Source organism: Pituophis catenifer, unplaced genomic scaffold (genome assembly GCF_029215685.1).
Source record: "Pituophis catenifer annectens isolate HBS135680 unplaced genomic scaffold, rPitCat1.0.hap2 SCAF_3, whole genome shotgun sequence".
Classification (NCBI taxonomy): Eukaryota; Metazoa; Chordata; class Lepidosauria; order Squamata; family Colubridae; genus Pituophis; species Pituophis catenifer.
The window spans coordinates 49,775,670-49,794,815 of record NW_027256883.1 but is presented as its reverse complement, the minus strand read 5'-3'; the positions used below and the strand labels follow the sequence as shown (position 1 = coordinate 49,794,815).

Genomic DNA, 19,146 nt, shown 5'->3' with positions numbered 1-19,146 from the left:
TAATGACAATGTTTAGTTAATACTGAATGAGGTTATACCAACTAGTGGCATAGGGCAATTTATGATAGGTAGACATATTATAATTCCAGTGCCTTATTGTGATCTTATAACATCTTTTAAAAGGTTGAATATACACTTATTTAAATAAGTGTATATTCAACCTTTAAATAAATTTAAAAATTTAAATAAAAAAAACTTTCCTGGGTCTAGATTTAGTAACCCAGTGTTCCAGTGATTTTCCGGTTGACAGAATAAGCACTGCTTATAAGAATAAGCGCTGTTGTAAGATTTTCTCTTTTCAGGTTTTTCTCACGTACTATTGACAAAAGACAAAATATTTTTATCTGTGCCTTCTTCATAGTGGAAATTATATTTAATTTTTGGTTTTCTAGTTGCTATTAATATCACAGGGCTGGGTGATGAAAAAAAAGATACTATTTTCTTGTAAATGAATCCTTGTCATTCTAAAAATTGTACACTAATAGTTTGACAACATGACACATTTCTAGTTTACATGACTGAAATTTTGTGATACTTAAATCTTGCATGAATCTGCCTTGTGATATTTCACAGATTCTGGCCCTTTGTAATGTATCTTTTAGAAAATTATTCAAAATATTAGTTTCTTTGTGAAGATATTTTGTGGAATGATGGTTGCATATTAAACATTTGCTGATTCCTGCTGCATTTTTGCTGATGACAGATATCCTACACCTTTTATAAATTGTAGGAATGTGATGATATGGACTGTTCTGTTTACTTCTGCATGTCCTTAAAAATGTATTATAGAATTCATTCTCTGTTCACGTCTATTTACCTATCCTCTCCTGATCTTTTGTGCTGTTCCAAAGTTCCAGGTGTAAGCGGGATATTTTTGGTATAGAAGTTGCAGGACAATGTATTATGCATTATATGTTACTGAATATCCTTCAGCCCTTCCTTTTCCTTCCTTTCAATCTACCTTCCAGGTTCTATAGCAGAAAATGGAGTGAGCTCCTCTAGTGCCACAGACAAGTCTCAAAAACAGTCAAAGTCTATGAACTTCCAGAATGTTGCTACTAGCTCTGTTGATGAAGGCTTTGCTGCTGGGGAGTCTTTGAAACAAGAATGTGACTCTCTAGCCAACCAGATAGCCAGCAGCACCACGTCTAAATTGTCATCAGCTTCCCCTTCGGTCAGCCAGACCTTCCGATGGCCTAACCAGCCAGTGAAAAATTGCAAGACACTGCACATATGTTTACCCCGAATTGTGATCTTGTCAAAAGCTGCCTATTGCCTCCTTGGTTCACAGAAAAGTGGGCAGACACCTTTTTCTTCTGCTTTGTTACCTCATGCCGATGTGTCTTGGGTGAGCTCGCTAAGGCCTTTGCTTCATAAGGATATGACCAGTGAAGAGCAGTCTCTTTATTACCGACAGTGGACTGCTGCACGGCAACACCATGCAGACTACAGCAACCATGGTGAAACCACTAGCAGCAGGAGTTTTCATCCACGACGGCTACTTCTTACAGGGCCACCTCAGGTAAATGGACATTATGGGGCAGAACAGACTTCTCCAGCCTGGTTTCTTCCAGATGAGTTGGGAAGACGTGCCTGAGATTCCCCATCTTTAAGTTATGTTGGCTAGGAATTCTGGAAGTAGAAATTCCTAAAACATCTAAGCAGATTAAGGAAGGTGCTGTTACAAAATAAGAAAGAATAAAATGTTTAGTAATTCACATTTATTAATGATAAAATACACTTTGGGAAATATAATTTATAAGCAACTATGATTATTTGGAGCATGTAAATTCCCTGGAATCTTTTATTTCAGGCTGTAGTATTAAATGCTTCTATTATAGTGTGAATCACTACATCTTTGGAGTGAAATTTATGATTGTTTTGATGTCAGTTGGGCCCAAACCAATGACCTTCCACAGACATTTGCACACTATACTGGGTCTTTTTCTCTCTCAACCTGTGTGTAATCAAGCCATGAAATCTATGCTTCAGAGCAGATGTGGTTGCATCTTCACTGGATTCAGAGCAGAGCTGGTACCAGGTTACTTAACTCTGTGTGTTTCTTAACTGAATTTTGCATGCTTCTGCATGTTTGTAAGAATGAGCAACAAATTAGTGCATGCTGCTTGTTTCTATGACTATGTCCTTCCTTTATGGACATTAATAAAAAATAATTAGGAAGGGATAAAGTTTAATGCTATCTAAACCAGAGTTCTAGTTAATTGTTCCTGAAAAATCTAGAATTATAAATTAGGACAATTCCAAATTACTTGGAGGTAATAACCAGGAAACAAGTATTCTGGAGTCTGGTTTTAGATGCTATAACAGTGACAATGAACCTTTTTGGCACCGAGTGCCAAAAAGGGAGTAGCATGTGTGCATTCATCAGGGCCACAACCAGGAAGAGGAGCTGCCCAGGGGGCATGCACATGCTGGATAAGGTACTTCCAGTTTCCGGCGCGTGCATGCACACCGGCCAGCAAGTCTTCCGGTTACTGCCGCACGTGTGCATGGGCTAATCAGTTGGCTGGCGCGCATGCTCACGCCAGAAAATGGAAGACCAGCTCTTCCGATTTCCGGCACTGCTGCACGCACAAAGGCCAGCTGATCATCGTGTGTGCATTCCTGCCAGAAACCCAGAAGAGGAATGGGCGATGCCACGCGTGCCAGGCGACATGCCATAGGTTCGCCATCGCGATGCTATAATATATCCTACCTGTTTGTTTGAGTTACTTGTGGAAAGAGGCACTAATAAACAGCAAGTCTCAGTTTATCAATATGTGCAAATATGGCCAATTAATTTCACAATATTTCTTCTTATTGAGTATGAGCTACTGCAGAAGTGCAGCTTCAAATAGATTTCTGATACCTAGCGTAAGTAGAAACGGTAGTAATTATTACCATATGAGAAAAGAAAGCTCAAGCGTGTATGATTAGTTGGGTGCCATTGAGTTGGACTGGACTGTTGGTCATTGCAAGGAAAAATGTTCACCTTCTTGGTAAATCTCTGGGATCATTTTGATTCCATGTTTCCACCTTAGCTATTGTTTTGCCCTTCTTCTACTTCTCAGTCTTGCCTTCATAATTGAGGGATTTTTTTCCTGATTCATAATCATATCAAATGCCCCAAATCCCACAAAGTCTGCCGTGTCAATCAAATACTATTGGACATATTTTTAGCTTTTACAGCTGAGTAATAATTTTTAAAAGAACCTTTTGGTCCTTGCATATTCATGCCTGTTGATTACATACATCTATTTTCTGCAGGCAAGGGGAAATCAATAGTCAGGGATACAAAATATTATTTTCTTTATATCAGAACATGGTGGAGATTGGAGTCTATGTAATATTTGTAATAAATTTTGTCCACAAAAATATAAGTGGAGCTTCTTGCAAACAAATATAAAGCAGGAAACAGTTGATCCTCCGAACATTATCCACTGAAATAATTTCAGCCCTCACTTAAGACTTTAAGAAGTCACTTTCATTTTATAAATCAAGGTTTAAAGGTATCCCCCATTCAGTCATGACTGACTTAAGGGGCCAGTGCTGATCTCTGATTCTTAGCCAAGAAAGCCTGCATTGTCTGAGAGACACTTCCATCATCATGTGGGTAGCGTGAAAATACAGAATGCAATAACCTTCCCACTGAAGCAGTACTTAATTATCTACTCACATTTGCATGCTATTGAACTTAGTTAACAGGAGATGGGGCATGTAATGGGAGTTCACCCCATCGTGCAGCACTCATGTCTCATATCTGGGCTATCAGCTTTTCAGCTGAGAAACCCAATGTCTTAACCGTGAGCCATCATGGCACCCACTATAAAGAGAGTATCGCAGAGTATTAGTTAGACAGTATTAATTTCCAAGGTTGATGACACCTCTGAGATGATTAGTAATACCTTTCCAGCAATTCAAATTGAATGGATTATTTTGTTAAGGTCCCTGATCATTCAGTGATTTTCTATTCACAGTGATCAAGTCTATTAAACAAATGATAATAAATTCTACTCATGTTAGTACACAGATAGCATTTGCAAGTTCTAACATTTTTGGTGCCTTATCTGAAAGCCTGGAGTTCATAGATGTATAGGAAAAATTACAATGTATAGTAATTCACAATTACTATAACAACTTAGTTCATGTTAGACTCATACTATTGTCATGTTCCTCCCACAGGTTTTAGTGAAAAGAGGGTTTTTTAAAATAAGTGATGAACTTTATTTATTTATTTTATTTTATTTATTTTATTTGTTCAACTTGTATGCCGCCTTTCTCCGAAGACTCAAGGCGGCTTACAATGCATTTAAAAACCATATATAAAACATTAAAAGTTAAACCATTAAAAACAATTAAAACCCATTCACACCATTCATGGCCGGATCTCTCCAGATCGCAACAGCGAGATCAACGGCCCCAGGTCTGCCGGAAGAGCCAGGTCTTCACTGCTTTTCGGAAGGCCAATAGGGTGGGGATGGTCCGGACCTCAGGAGGTAACTGGTTTCAGAGAGCTGGGTCAGCCACAGAGAAGGCCCTCCCCCATGGGCCCGCCAGCCGGCATTGTTTAGCTGACGGGACCCTGAGGAGCCCAACTCTCTGGGATCTTACCAGTCGCTGGGAGCTATGCGGTAGAAGGCGGTCTCGAAGATACCCTGGCCCTGAGCCATGTAGGGCTTTAAAGGTAACACCTTTAATTGTGACTGGAGACCAATAGGGAGCCAGTGCAGCTTGCGGAGAATTGGTGTAATGTGGGTGTACCTAGGTGCACCCACGACAGCTCTTGCGGCTGTGTTCTGGACCAACTGTAGTCTCCGAACACTTTTCAAGGGTAGCCCCATGTAGAGCGTGTTGCAATAATCTAACCGTGAGGTGACAAGGGCATGAGTGACTGTGAGGAGAGCCTCCTGATCCAAGTAGGGTCGCACTTGGTGCACCAGGCGAACCTGTGCAAAGGTCCCCCTAGCCACAGCTAACAGATGTTGCTCTAATCTTAGCTGTGAGTCTAGGAGGACACCCAAATTGTGAGCCTGTTCTGAGGGGGACAATTTCTCCCCCCCCAGAACCAAGGATGGACAATCAGCATGGTCTTTAGGAGGCAATACCCACAGCCACTCAGTCTTGTCTGGGTTAAGTCTGAGCCTGTTGACTCCCATCCAGACCCTCACGGCCTCCAGGCACCAGCACATCACATCCACCGCCTCACTGAATTGATGCGGGGTAGAGATATACAGCTGGGTATCATCAGCGTATTGCTGATACCTCACCCCGTATCGTTGGATGATCTCACCCAGCGGCTTCATGTAGATGTTAAATAGGAGGGGAGAGAGAACCGAGCCCTGAGGCACCCTGCAAACTTTACATGAAGCATATGATTTGAAAAGCTCTCTGTTCTTTTAAAAATGGATAAAAACCTGAATTAAATAAAAATAATTTCCAGCAACTGATAGTATATTTGTATGAATGAATTAGTCCTGTATTGATTAAAATATTTGATATTGGATAGTGAGGAAAAATAGAATGGATAAATGAAATAATGTTATTGAGCATTTTAATTCCACTAAGAGAAGAAGAGCTGATTGATTATGTATGAAGTTGATTTCAATAATATTAATATTAGATAATAATATTTGAATCAAATAATTCATGTGAAGGTTTTGTAATCTGAATCTTTATTTTGTTAAATAAGTCCAAATGTAGGCATGTAATTTTCTTGCCTGCAAGAAATCACTGAATTTTCAGTAAATTACAGCAATGAAATTTTGGGCAAGCAAGCATATTAATTAAAGAAGATTTCTGTGAAGAATGATTTGATTTTATAAGCTGCTCATGAATTATTGACATCTCAGAGCTTTATCTAAAAGAACTTTGAGGCATAGCAATTGCTTTTGAAAAATTCATTGTGCAACAAGATAGGTAAATTTTTATTTAAAAAATTAATATTCTGAAACCCCACTTAATAAATACTTGGTGCTCTAAAGTGTATTGCCATGCATACATTTTGTTTGTCACAGCTTGAACGAACAATTATTCTTTTTTGAAATGATTGAAGCAGGAGATCCCAGAACAAAATTAATACACTTTTCTGATAGGATTATTTTCAGAAGCTGTTTTTTATCATTATTATTTAGGTTGGGAAAACTGGCTCTTATTTGCAGTTCCTACGAATTCTCTTTCGAATGCTGATCAGATTGCTGGAGGTAGACGTGTATGATGAGGAAGATATTAATATCAGTGAGTACTAAGAGCCTCTGTTCTAATTTCTGAAGACAGTTCTCTTTAATATGTGTGAAGCTTACAGAGTACTCTAAAAAGAGAAAACCAACTCTTGTAATACAAATTTGGCCTTATGTTAACACAAAAAAGTAGAGGGAGTAATGACAAATCAAAAGTAGGCATATCAAATTATTCTTGACCAACATTCTCCCTGATACTTTCCCTGATGATAAAATATTATTCTTAGAAACATTTATCTAATTTCTCTAAAATACTTTGTAGTTTTACTTACTTACCGGTAACATTGTAATTGTAATATTTACTGAAAATATTGTAATCTGTATGAGGAATTTAGATAACACAAAACTATGATCTGAGTATTAACTAGTTATTCATATTTTGTTTTAGATCATGTGGAAGAAAATGAAATTGCCCAGGCTGGCAGTGATCAGTGGCCTGACGTTGAAAGTGTCAGGAAAATGAATTTTGATCTCAGTGTGCATGATCCCAAATATGTTCTTATGAGTCCAGTCTACACAGAGCAACTGCAAAAAATAAAGCAGGGTGAGGGAACACTAAATTATAGTTTCTTTTTCCTATCTAGTTTTTCATAAATGTATTGGAGTATTTTAACAAATAACTTTAAGGATTTGTTAAGTTAGTTGTTTTCCTTTCATTGCCTTTGTCCACAGAACCCAACAGAGAAACCAAAGTTGAAGAATCCATAAAGCGTAATACTGTTTCTATGATGCTGACGAAGTACGCAGCTTACAATACTTTCCACCACTGTGAACAGTGCCATCAATACATGGACACAAATCCTTCAGCTCCGGTATGCAATGCTTCCATCTAGCAGGCATTATTTTTTCCACCAGGGTCCCATTGAGGAAAAAAACCTCTAAGAGTGATGCTTTTATGAGAACAGAATGGAATAGTGGTTAAAGTATTGAAAGCGTTTTACAATTTATAAGGAATTTCTCTACCCTTTTGGAAAAAGCTATTGTACGTTAAATACTGCAGATGCTTTAGCTTTTGATGGAAAAGGTTCTTGAAAAAACGCAGGAATATGAACACAGCACTACTGATGACTCATTAATGCAGTTGTGTCATTTTCTGGGATTGTACAGGTATCTGTTGTATCCATGTGATTCTGGAAACATTTATCTATATTGCAGATAAATGCTATATTCATATCCCTGTGTTTTGTGAAACATCTCTTATGAAAGCATTACCTAGCTTTAGCCAAAATTCCCTAGTATGTGACTATGGGCAAAGTTTTACTAGCAATATGAAAACATTCTTATCCTAAATTATGATACAAAATGAAGATGAGTCAAATAGCAGAATATTTTCGTAAAAGTAATCCAGATATGTTGCCCACATATATAACATTTGATAATATAGCCTCACAAAAGAAAGCTGGTTAATATTGCCAATTGGTCTCTTTAGTCCGTTACAATATTTTTTTCTCCCTTGTATGCAGATGTCTGATTCTACCCTACATGCCTTTACATTCTCATCCTCAATGTTAGGAGAAGAGATTCAGCTACATTTTATCATTCCCAAATCCAAAGAAAACTATTTTGTCTTCAGCAAACAGGGCAGACATTTGGAAAGCATGCGTCTTCCTCTTGTGTCTGATAAGGTTAGTGAAATGTGTTTTGACTGAGGTTGTGAGTTATATAGATACATGCAAGTATTGATTTCAGTAAGGATTGATTTCCTTATTGATAGGCCCCAGTTTGTACGAGTTGGAAGAAAAGTTTCCAACTCCATCTCCGTACAGGTCCACCACAGGGCTGTGTCTTGAGTCCGCTACTGTTCACCTTGATGACCCACGACTGCTGTGCCAAATCTGCTATGAATCATATTGTGAAGTATGTGGATGACACGGCAGTGGTGGGTCTTATCTGAGACAACAATGAAGATGCTTATAGGGAAGAAGTGAAGGCTCTGGTGGACTGGTGCAATAAAAGTAACCTGGTTCTAAATGTTAATAAAACGAAGGCGATTATTGTAGATTTTAGAAAGGATGCTGCTGTAGAGGTGGTCAACAGTATTAAGTACCTGAGGGTGCAGATAACTAACAATCTTGGTGTCTCCACACGTCATCCTTAGTGAACTGTGCAAACCAGCGTCTGCATTTCCTGCATCAGATGAGGAGAGCACATCTTTCTCCTTCTGTCCTGGCCACTTTTTACAGAGGCACGATTGAGAGAGTTAACAAACTGCATCACTGTTTGGTTTGGTGGCAGCAGTGCCTCAGATAGAAGATCCATACAGAGAGTGGTAAGGTCAGCCGAGAAGATTATAGGAAGTTTGCTTCATGTTGTTTAGGAATTCTGCTTATAAACGCTATGTGCTTAGAGCCCAAAGCATTGTTAGAGACCCCACACACCCACTTTATGGTCTGTTTCTGTTGTTCCCCTCTGGGAGGATTTTCCTAGCAGGATTATCAGATTCTGTAACAGCTTTGTTCCCTATGGCATCCGTCTGGTAAATTCGCAAGATTTGTTTCTCTCGCCATGTACATGTATACATCCGAACTAGACTGCATTGTTTCTTTGTGTCATATAATACATGTGGGTTTGTGGGTATATGCATATTTATTTGTTCGTTTGTTTGTTTTCTCATGTTTATGTAGTGTATATTGCAGGTGGTGACCCTTTGAGAGTTGTATGCAATGAAATTTCATTTTAATGTATGCCGATTAGTGTACATTTAAAGTGACAATGAAATTATTCTAAGTCTAAGTTCTAAGTCTATATATCTAAAAGGCTAATACTCAGTTCCAGAGTCTGAACTAGGTCTCTTTTTCATTACCTTCAATTAACTCATGGATCTTTTATTTTCCAGCCATATAAGCAGCATCTTGTTGTTCAGGGTTGAGGCCCATGTGTGTGTCCGTATCCATGTATAAATGAAAAGCCAAAGATGTATAGGGGCTAAAAACTGCTGCGCAAGATTGTGGATTTCTTTCACTACTTTCAATGGGAAACCAGCAAGCATTGAGAATAGTTACTGGGAGACAAACAGGAACTATAAAGCTCCCTTCCCCAACTAGTAGAGAAGTATAAAGATGGCCTTGAGGAAGACACACAGCAGCCATTCGGAAAACATAAATTTTTCTAAATACCCCAGAAAAACAGGAAGGGTGAGAAAGAAGCTCAAGAAACCACATCTCTATTTAGTATAAGAGGCTAGGAAAGAGAAATGCTGTTAAGCTTTCCATTTTCTGATAGTATAATCTATATCAATAAAGTAGAGTTCTGGTATTCATTGTGACATTTGTTTCCTGACCTAACTTGAAGGGATGACAGTATTAGAGATCATTGTTAAAATTTCTGCTTTCTGAAAATTCTGCCCACCCATTCATAATCTAGATAGAGGCTCACAACCATTACCAGTGAGATTTTACCATTTGGTGAGATTACATTTAGGGTGCTCTGTCAGGGTTTTCTGGATTCAAACTACTGATACATTAGTAGGTATTTTAGATATGCAACTATCAGCTCTTCCTTTCTATCTCTCAGTTTTATAAACTGATCTCAGCCTATCCAGGTATTCTTTTAGAAATAAAGCCAACATATACAAACTATGTTATACAATTACATAACAATTTAAAATTATTCTTCACAATATTTATGGGGAAAAGAGAGAAGGCAATGAAAATAGAAGAGTGTTCTGATTGGCAGAATTCTCCCAGCATGATTTTTCCATATATCACATAGTCCTGAAAGTAAGCAACATTAAAATCATGGACAATGAGCACATATATGAAACACATTATTTTTCTTTTGGCTTGTCATCCTGCAGAATTTGAATACAGTAAAGAGTCCTATTTTTACACCTTCAAGTGGACGTCATGAACATGGTCTCTTGAATCTTTATCATGCTATGGAAGGCATCAGCCACCTCCATCTTCTTGTGGTCAAGGAATATGAAATGCCACTTTACCGCAAATACTGGCCCAACCATATCATGCTGGTTCTACCTGGCATGTTCAACAATGCAGGAGTTGGTGAGTAGGACAAGAGTCTAGAATATGGGTATTTTCCTTTTGTTTGCAAGACAGAAAGAAGAGAAAAATCCATAATACGGACATGTATAAAAAGATTTCAGTCTAGTTAGCAGTAAACTTTTAAATAATAATAATTTCCATTCTTTGTGGCATCTTTAAGAGTAAGCTTGCCTATTTCTATTGTTAAATTCATGTACATTTTATTACTTTTTTAAAAAGATTTTTTTCTTAAAAAAGTTATAGATGCACAATTAACAAAACAATCTTTAAACTTAAAACAATCCCTTTTAATAATTTAAACAATACAGCCAAAAGACGAACAGAGGTAGATGCAAGCATTTCGTATTGACTCATCAGTACCTACATTACAACAACACAGTTAAAATCAGCCCCACAGGAGGTGTAGATTGACATAAAGTCATTTCTGCACACACAAGGCAGCTTGCCATTGGTTGCTTTCCTGCATATGTTATAGGCTTAATTAATGCTCTTGCTAGCTCTTATATTTTAATAGAATAGAATAGAATAGAATTCTTTATTGGCCAAGTGTGATTGGACACACAAGGAATTTGTCTTGGTGCATTCGCTCTCGGTGTACATAAAAGAAAAGATACATTGTATATTTGATACAATAACTCTATTATTGTAATGTAGGTACTGATGAGTCAATACGAAATGCTTGCATCTGCCTCTGTTCGTCTTTTGGCTGTATTGTTTAAATTAAAAAAACTTGAAAAAATAGAGAAACAAATTAAAAATACAAACTAAGAAAAAAAGAAAGAAAAAACCCTACGTTGTATCTTAAAGTTGCTGAGGTTGAGAAACATTGATCTAGCTTTAATTTAGAATCTGTTCCTCTTTGGACTTTTCATGCAAACCCATTTTTGCCACTCAAACATTTAGAAATACCAGTCTCCCTATTACCTATTTTCAGGTGCTGCGAGATTCCTAATTAAAGAGCTTTCTTACCATAACCTGGAACTGGAAAGAAATCGTTTTGAGGAACTGGGAATTAAACGTCAGTGTGTTTGGCCATTTATTGTTGTAATGGATGATTCTTGTGTCTTATGGAACAGTCATGTTGTCCAAGAACAATCTAGGTAAGTTTCTCAAAGCTGATGTGGCACTAATGATTAGGCGCAGAATCTTGGATCAATCCTAATGTCGTATCCACTGGTTCAAGGCAAGAAAGGGCAAGTTTGCTGTGATGATGATACTTGATAACATGAAATAGATATTCCTTTAGGCATCTAAAATGGGATATTTTATGACACAGGATAGGATTAGTAAACTGGCACCTTTGCTTTATTAGGAAACGTTCATCATATAAATATTGCACCAAAGTAACTAAAATGCTTGAAACACTGTTCAGTACCTTAGCTGTATCTACTGTTCGACAGCTTTTTTAAAAATAAAGGGCAATATGCTAAGGATAATCTCAAGTGTATTCAGTAGTTTATCTTTCTGATTTTAAAGCCATTATTCAATATTATAATGCAGTTGTATGTGTCCATTAATGAATTTGATTTAATAGAATTGAAAATATGATTTGGAGACTGTTGCAAGCAATTTATTTGTTTCCCTTTTCCAGGAAGTAGAGGGTGTAAGAGAATTTTGTTCTTCCAAAATGGAAAAGGTTGGAATGATGCATTGAGGGCATGATCATTTTTTGCATTCTTTTGTTGATCAGATATAAAACATTGATTAGCTTATGGTGTTGCTTGTCTATTTTCTACATGCTGAAATCTGCAAGAGTCAAGACAATCACACAATCTGCTTGAAAACAATTGAGAGATATTGGGGAGTGAAAATGGTGCTACGTGGAAGTCTCCTAAGGCATCCAGTACTAGTATCTTCATAAAAATAGCCACTTCTTGATTAGCTTAAAAAACTGAGTGACTGTAGAATGGCAGTTTAAGTCTGGTTCACAGTGATCCAAGGAGAATGTTGCATTTGTTGTACCATTTTCCCTGTTTATTTCCTAAGCAGTTATCTTCATGTATGTGTTGTAGATATCACTGTGTTTCAATCTACTCATGTTTTTTGGCTTTTTGCCTTTCAGTAGTAAGTGTATGGATCAAGGCACAACCAGTAAAAACGTATCTCTAAAGAGTGTCCTACAGCATATTGAAGCCACACCCAAAATTGTCCATTATGCAATATTGGGCATTCAGAAATGGAACAGCAAATTGAATTCTAGAGCACCCAAAGTCCCCTTTTCCAGATGCCACATACATGATTTTATACTGCTCAACATTGACCTGACCCAAAATGTGCAATATGATCTGAACAGGTGGGTAAAAGTATGCAAGTCAAATATGATGCTAGATTGGATTTCTTCATATGTTTTCTCTCCTTGTCCTTGCTTGCCTACATTTGCTCTCCTGAAAAAGGTCAATGAGACAAGTTCCTACATGACATTTTTTCTTTAATAGTTATTTGGAACATGGTAAAGTAGGAGGTTGATGTCTGCTGGAAAGAGGATTGGACAATGAAGGGCAGAAGGTTTGCCTCTGTTCCTCTTGAGCACTTTGTAGAGAACTCAGGTGCAAGAACATCTTATTTCATCCATGAGATTTTGATCATCATTTTGTTTCATCACGTTAAATGAATACTAGTAAGAGGTAGGGGAGGGAGGAGGAGATAAAATAATTTTTCTGCCTGGTGCTAATTGATACCTTCCCTCTTTGGCAGCTTGGGACATTGTGACATTGTATGGGACAGAAATCAAGCATGAGAGATAATTGTTTTGTAACCAAGCACTTTCTCCATGAATATTTTCATTTGTTTTCTAATTTGGAACTCATTTACTATCCAAGGTTCAGAATTTGGACCAAGGAAATTCACTTGTCTTCCTATCTGGTAGGAAGAAGTAACTTTGGGTTAACATTATTTTAAGTGTTTTATTTGGGAGGCGATGTAGGTGAAACCTCTAAGCAAGTGACTGTATCTTAATGTGTAAATTATATGGAGCATTAACTGTAAAATATTTGTACATATACAGCCTGTTGTTGTGATTTTGTATTGTAGAATTCTAAGCTAGAAATCCTAATTAGTTTCCTAAGCCTATGATTTCCAGCTAAGATTTCAGCCCTATGAAGTCTCAATGAGCGTATCTAATATTAAAGAGAGTTTCTAGGAACTATAGTATCAATTTATTTGGAGAGCATCAGATTCTATAACCATATGTAAATCTATGTTCATTTACTTAGGTATTTCTGTGAAGATGTAGATTTTAATCTGAGAACAAACAGCAGTGGCTTGCTTATCTGTTGTTTTAACAACTTCAGTCTTATGAAAAAATATATCCAGGTTGGCGGTCAAAAAGATTTTGATATTAAACCAAAAATCATGGTGAGTAGAAAAAGATGCTTTTTGTATTCCCCTCTCTTCTCCCCACTTTCCTTTCCTTATTAAGTCATAAATATGGGGGAATGTTTCAGAGGGACAAATCATTGATCTATCTAGGCCAGGAGTAGTGGTCCTTTTCTGATCCAGTTCCCCAAATACGACAAACCCTCTGAAGTTAACTCAAAGATTTCTTTGATTAGGCGTGCTGGCAGCCCCGGCAAAAAGTTTCTTTCTCACCACAGGCTAACAAGTCCGTCCAGCTGGAAGATGCATAGTTGTCTGCCACATTGATTCATCTCTGCCCCCTGCCTTTTATCCCCAGAGCTAGGGTGGGGCTTCGCTAGCAGTGGTGGCTCTTCCTTCCCAAAAATCAGCCCACAGAATTCCATTACTCTCCTCTCCTTTGCCTTCTCCGCATCTGTGTGTCAGGCAGTGGACCAGCTGTTTCTCCTCTTCCTCATCAGCCACCTCCAGACCTGGGGGCTATTGACTTTCCACCTGAGGGCTGACAGATGGCCCAGGCGCTGCCTCTGTCTCTCTTTCAGTCAACTCCATTCCCTCTTTCCCCCTCGGAGCTCTCAGGTTGCCTTGATGCTGACCTGACTCCCACGCCTCCTCCTCCTCCTCTGATTTGGCTGTTGGAAGGGCTGGCGGCCGACAGGCCACAACAGGTCCAAGTGATACATTCAGTGCTTGGCATTAGGTCATGGTAAGATCTGGTTGATCTGACTGATTTGCAATTGATTGGCGAGTCATCAGGAATCAGGTGGCATTCAAACTTAATAAATGTAATTATTATCGTTATTTATGGCCTCTAACAAAAGGAATAACCTACCTTCCTTTCCCAGTCATTAAGATACATTACTAAAATAAGGAATCATACAAATCATGCCTAGTCTTAGCCCTTGAGAATCTATTAGTGGATACTCTTGGTTCAACTCACAAACATTTGTTGTGGTAAAACTTCCCTAAGAAAGGAACTAGGTTTCCTCAACATTCCCCTTACATTTGTATCCACTTGATAGAGTTCTAGAAAAACAAAAGAAAATCACTCCAGCAACCTAGAATCTGCACATTTCCAGAATAGGGGAATTGTCTGGAGAGAGGAAGGAAATCAGGTTGGTGAGAGTTACCAAGCAGCTTTTTCTTCCCCATCTCTACATAGCCATTGGTACCAACTCTCTTATGGGAAAGCCCAGGAAATGTGTTACTTTGCATTGTGTCCTACTGTAAGTCATCAACATTGATGTGCCTCAAGCATCGCCTTTGGTTTCAGTCCCACTTGACTTTTTATAGGTGTCCAAATGACAAAGCAGCTGGTTCATGTCCTGATCCTCTCACTATCGGACAAACTTGTTCGCTGGATTATCTAGAACAGTGCAATTGGCACTAGATTCTACACCTACCACACCTAATGGGCTCTTCTGTAGATTTATAATCTCTTAGTTGATTATTAGATAAAAAGGAGGAAAAGAATTTCTTGTTCTGTTTGAATGAGTTTTATGACTTATAGTCTCTGGTCTCCTTCCATTTCAAACCATTGCTTTACTTATACATTGGTTATATTTCTGTACTTGCTGACTTCTCCATGTGATACAATCTTATTAGTCTTTTTCCATCTGTAGACTTTACATATATCATGAAATATTTTAGTTTTGTACAGGAACTCTGTTTTGGCAAACTGTGGCTCTGTGCTCTTGTCTTTCTCTACTCACATGGCCTTCACTTTTCTTTCTTGATAATCATTCAGCTATTCAAATTGGCTAATCATTGGATCCGTAAACAAGAAATCAAATATAAACATATTTGATAGATACTTTTATTTGTGCAGCTGCCAGCTGTGCTGCTTGCTTCCTAACTGATTTCAATGAATGCTTCTAACAAGCTGTAGTGCAATGCAGGAATCGGGCCTAGAATAAAGGCTGCTTTTAAAAATAATAATGAAAAATTCACAAAAAACCTTTGCGGTTGTAAAAGATTTTGAATTTGAAATAGTTTGAGTTCAAAAGATTGCGGCAATCTCTAGCTCTGATTATTTCAGAAGTGTTTCATGCTTAACGAGGCCTTTGATTTTGACACAAACGTGTTATGTTCATAGCTCAGTATGTTAGGCACGATTTACTGTAAATGTAAATGTTGAAATGTTTCAGATATGAAATGTTTTGGACACTCCTACTAAAACTCTTCCTAAAGGGGATTGTTTGTTTGCTTATTTAGACTTGCCATCATTACACAGTCCCTGTATAAATATGAATGCTTGTTATAGGAATATTTTAATTCTTTCTTAGTGGTTCCCCCCTTCTTGTTTGTTTATTTCCCAACTTTATTATTTTTACAAATAACTTAACATGGCAAACCTACCTAAAATTCCTTCCTCCTCTTATTTTTCTCGTAACAACCACCTTGCAAGGCAGATTGAGGCTGAGAGAGAATGATTGGTTCAAAGTCACCCAGCCGGCTTTCATGCTGAAGGTGGAACTAGAACTTATAGCCTTCCGGTTTGTAGCCTGGTACCTTCACCATTAGACCAAACTGGCTCTCGTCCTATATAGGAAGTGCTCCCTGTCCAGCATCACTGATGTGTGCTGTTATTGTTGCTTGGTAGCACTTCCAAATTTATCTATCTATCTATCTATCTATCTATCTATCTATCTATCTATCTATCATCTATCTATCTATCTATCTATCTATCTATCTATCTATCTATCTATCTATCTATCTATCATACACAACCACTACCACAAGAGAAGGTCCAGAGAGGGATAGTGTGCCAAGATCTGTTCATGTTTAGCTCCATTTTTTCCCACTCTGTGCAACATTTTAAACTGATAATTGAATGCTAGTTGTACCCTGAACTGTCTAAATATTCTCAGTCTATTTCACATGGATGTCTTGTTTTCCTGTCTAGGTCTCAGAAAGTTTGACTCCACTAATACCCCTTCAGTATGTTTGCGCTCCAGACAGCGAGCACACCCTCTTGGCAGCTCCAGCTCAATTCCTTTTAGAGAAGTTCCTTCAATATGCCACTTACAAGCTTTTCCCAAAGGCCATCTACAACTTTAAAAACCCTGTCTTAGCTGTGGATTGCTATTTGAATATTGGGCCTCAGGTATGTATCCAAAAACCTTGGATTTTACAACTAAGGAGAAATAAAGTCTTTTCTTTGGAAGGAATGAAGGAATGTGGCAAGACAATTCCAGTCTTGAGACTTTTATCTTTTATTGGTCAAACTAAAGCACTGATATTACTCTTTTTAATTGCTTTATCAATACTTTGGATGCTAAGAACCATTTGCCAGGATATTTTACCTTTTTAAAATGTTTGGATAGACAATGTAATGCTCTTCGGCATATTGTAGATGCTTCCCATCTCTTTTTTTTTTTTTTCTGTTTAAACAACTTTTGCCCTAATTTTCTTTAACTCACTTTGTCTGTTTTGGAAACAGTTGTGATTTATTAAAAGGATAATCCACATTCTAAACATGAAGGTGTTTGGAATTTACCACTGATTGTTAAAGCTAATTTGATAAGATATTCATGTTGAGATAAGAACATTTTAAGGAAAGAAGACTTAAACGTATGTATCTGTTCCCATTTCTGGTATAGGTAGCTCTTTGCTATGTAAGTTCACGGCCACATTCAGTTAATGTGAACTGCGAAGGGGTGTTTTTCAGTGGCCTTCTTCTCTACCTTTGTGACTCCTTCGTTGGACCAGACTTTCTTAAAAGGTTCAAATTCCTGAAAGGTAATGTGATTTCTGTATAGAACTGGCTGACTGGTCCCTAACAAGGATAGACTGAACAGACATTGCCATTATATGTTGTGCAATGTAACAACCCTTATTTGACAAAGTTGTAGAAGTGTAATGAAAAACAGCATTGTCCTCCAGTTCCGGTTATAGTTTCTAATTCTCCAATATCCTTTACCCCTAAAACATGAAAAAGCCAGAAGCAAAATGCATACTCATTTAAACGCAGTCTGTTCTATTTTTTGGGAACATATTAAATAATTTTGAATTAACTGCTCCTTAATATCCTAGAAATTGTTTATTTTTTATTCCTGAAATACTGGAAAAATCTATGTAAAGAGCCTAGGGGCTCTGTCCATCAACATGATCTTTTTCTGAAAACTGAATGAAATGCGACTACATGTGGTATGCTTCTGTATAAGAGAGGCGGATGGGCAGTTCCCTGGAATGTTGCTAACCGTTTCATCCTTGTCCCATGACCCAAAGGAGACACTGTGCAGCCTGCCCTGAACTTTCCAATGTACATATACATACGTACAACACATGACAGCCTGGAAACACACAGAGAGATACACGATACTTTGCTACGTAGAAGAAAATGCATACATCTCCCATAGCCTCTGCTGTAAAGAGAGGGAAAGAATTCGAGAACTCCATACCTTGCATTATTAATAAAGGTGATAGGCTGTCAGTTTGCTCCATTTTTCCCCCAGTGAATGATAAAAGGTGAGGTCAGACTTTTGATAACATGTAGAAGATTGATTGTACAGAGATTCTTCCTTGCATTTTGTATTACTTTAGTATATTTTTAACATATACGTTTTTATCCAGATTCCAAAAATAAACAAAATAACAAAAAAATAACGCTATAGATGTAATAAAATCTGTAACGTATTAATATATCTGTATTTCTGTGTTTTCTTAGGTAGGAAAATCAGGGAAGTACTTTGTATACTTTGATTTGAAATTTACGTGATGATCTAAGTCATAATCTGAATAAATTTATACCACCATATAGTACTTTACAGCACTCTGCACTATTTATGTCGGCATATTACCCCCAACAATTTGGGTCCTCATTTTACTCAACTTGGAAGTATGGAAGGATGAGTCAACCTTGATCTGGTCAGGATCAAACTCTTGGCTGTGAACAGAGTTAGCCCTGCAATACTGCATTCTGGTCATTGTGCCACCAGGGCTCTTTTACTATTACTCTTTACTGTTCCTTTTTTAAAATGTGCAATAATGTTTCCAAGCAATAGAGAGCAGTGGCAGAAGATAAATGTTGTGGAAATTAAACTGTGGTATAAACTGTCTGCTATTTAATTTCATCTTTTAACTTTAGGTGCAACACTGTGTGTGATATGCCAAGACAGGAGCTCCTTGCGTCAAACTATTGTGCGGTTAGAGCTGGAAGATGAGTGGCAGTTCCGTCTAAGAGATGAATTCCAAACTGCTAACAGTTCTGACGACAAGCCTCTCTATTTTCTAACTGGGCGCCATGTATAAGCTTGAGTCAAAGGCACCGGATGCAGGAGAACCCGATGATCTGAATTATTTCTTTTTCCTTATTTCAGTTAATGTACAATCACTGTGGAGCAAAGTGCAACCCAAGACTTGTGTTCAATCACTATTTCCCTGAATTCAGGCCGAGTTTTAGAAGTTCTTTCTTATTTTATGATTGAAAGAGCATTGATCTCAAGTTAATTCCTTCTGGGTCACTGATTTAGAAGACGATATTCCCACTGTGACTAAGATATGGAGAAATCTTTTCATGGGGAGGGGGGATGAAATTACTTTCGGCCTCTGCC

General features: G+C 37.8%; 1 protein-coding gene across 1 annotated transcript in view; it reads left to right on the top strand.

Moving 5' to 3' along the window:
• Positions 1-18,939, top strand: part of GREB1L (GREB1 like retinoic acid receptor coactivator) — an 80,737-nt gene extending 61,798 nt beyond the window's left edge. The window contains exons 20-31 of the mRNA XM_070942348.1: positions 969-1,522; positions 6,132-6,234; positions 6,625-6,780; positions 6,909-7,048; positions 7,700-7,861; positions 10,033-10,237; positions 11,172-11,337; positions 12,303-12,530; positions 13,450-13,591; positions 16,497-16,697; positions 17,194-17,332; positions 18,681-18,939. Of these exons, the coding sequence (XP_070798449.1) occupies positions 969-1,522; positions 6,132-6,234; positions 6,625-6,780; positions 6,909-7,048; positions 7,700-7,861; positions 10,033-10,237; positions 11,172-11,337; positions 12,303-12,530; positions 13,450-13,591; positions 16,497-16,697; positions 17,194-17,332; positions 18,681-18,844 (2,360 nt within the window). The 3' untranslated portion in view covers positions 18,845-18,939. The remainder of the gene's footprint in view (positions 1-968; positions 1,523-6,131; positions 6,235-6,624; positions 6,781-6,908; positions 7,049-7,699; positions 7,862-10,032; positions 10,238-11,171; positions 11,338-12,302; positions 12,531-13,449; positions 13,592-16,496; positions 16,698-17,193; positions 17,333-18,680) is intronic.
• Positions 18,940-19,146: the final 207 nt, after the last annotated feature.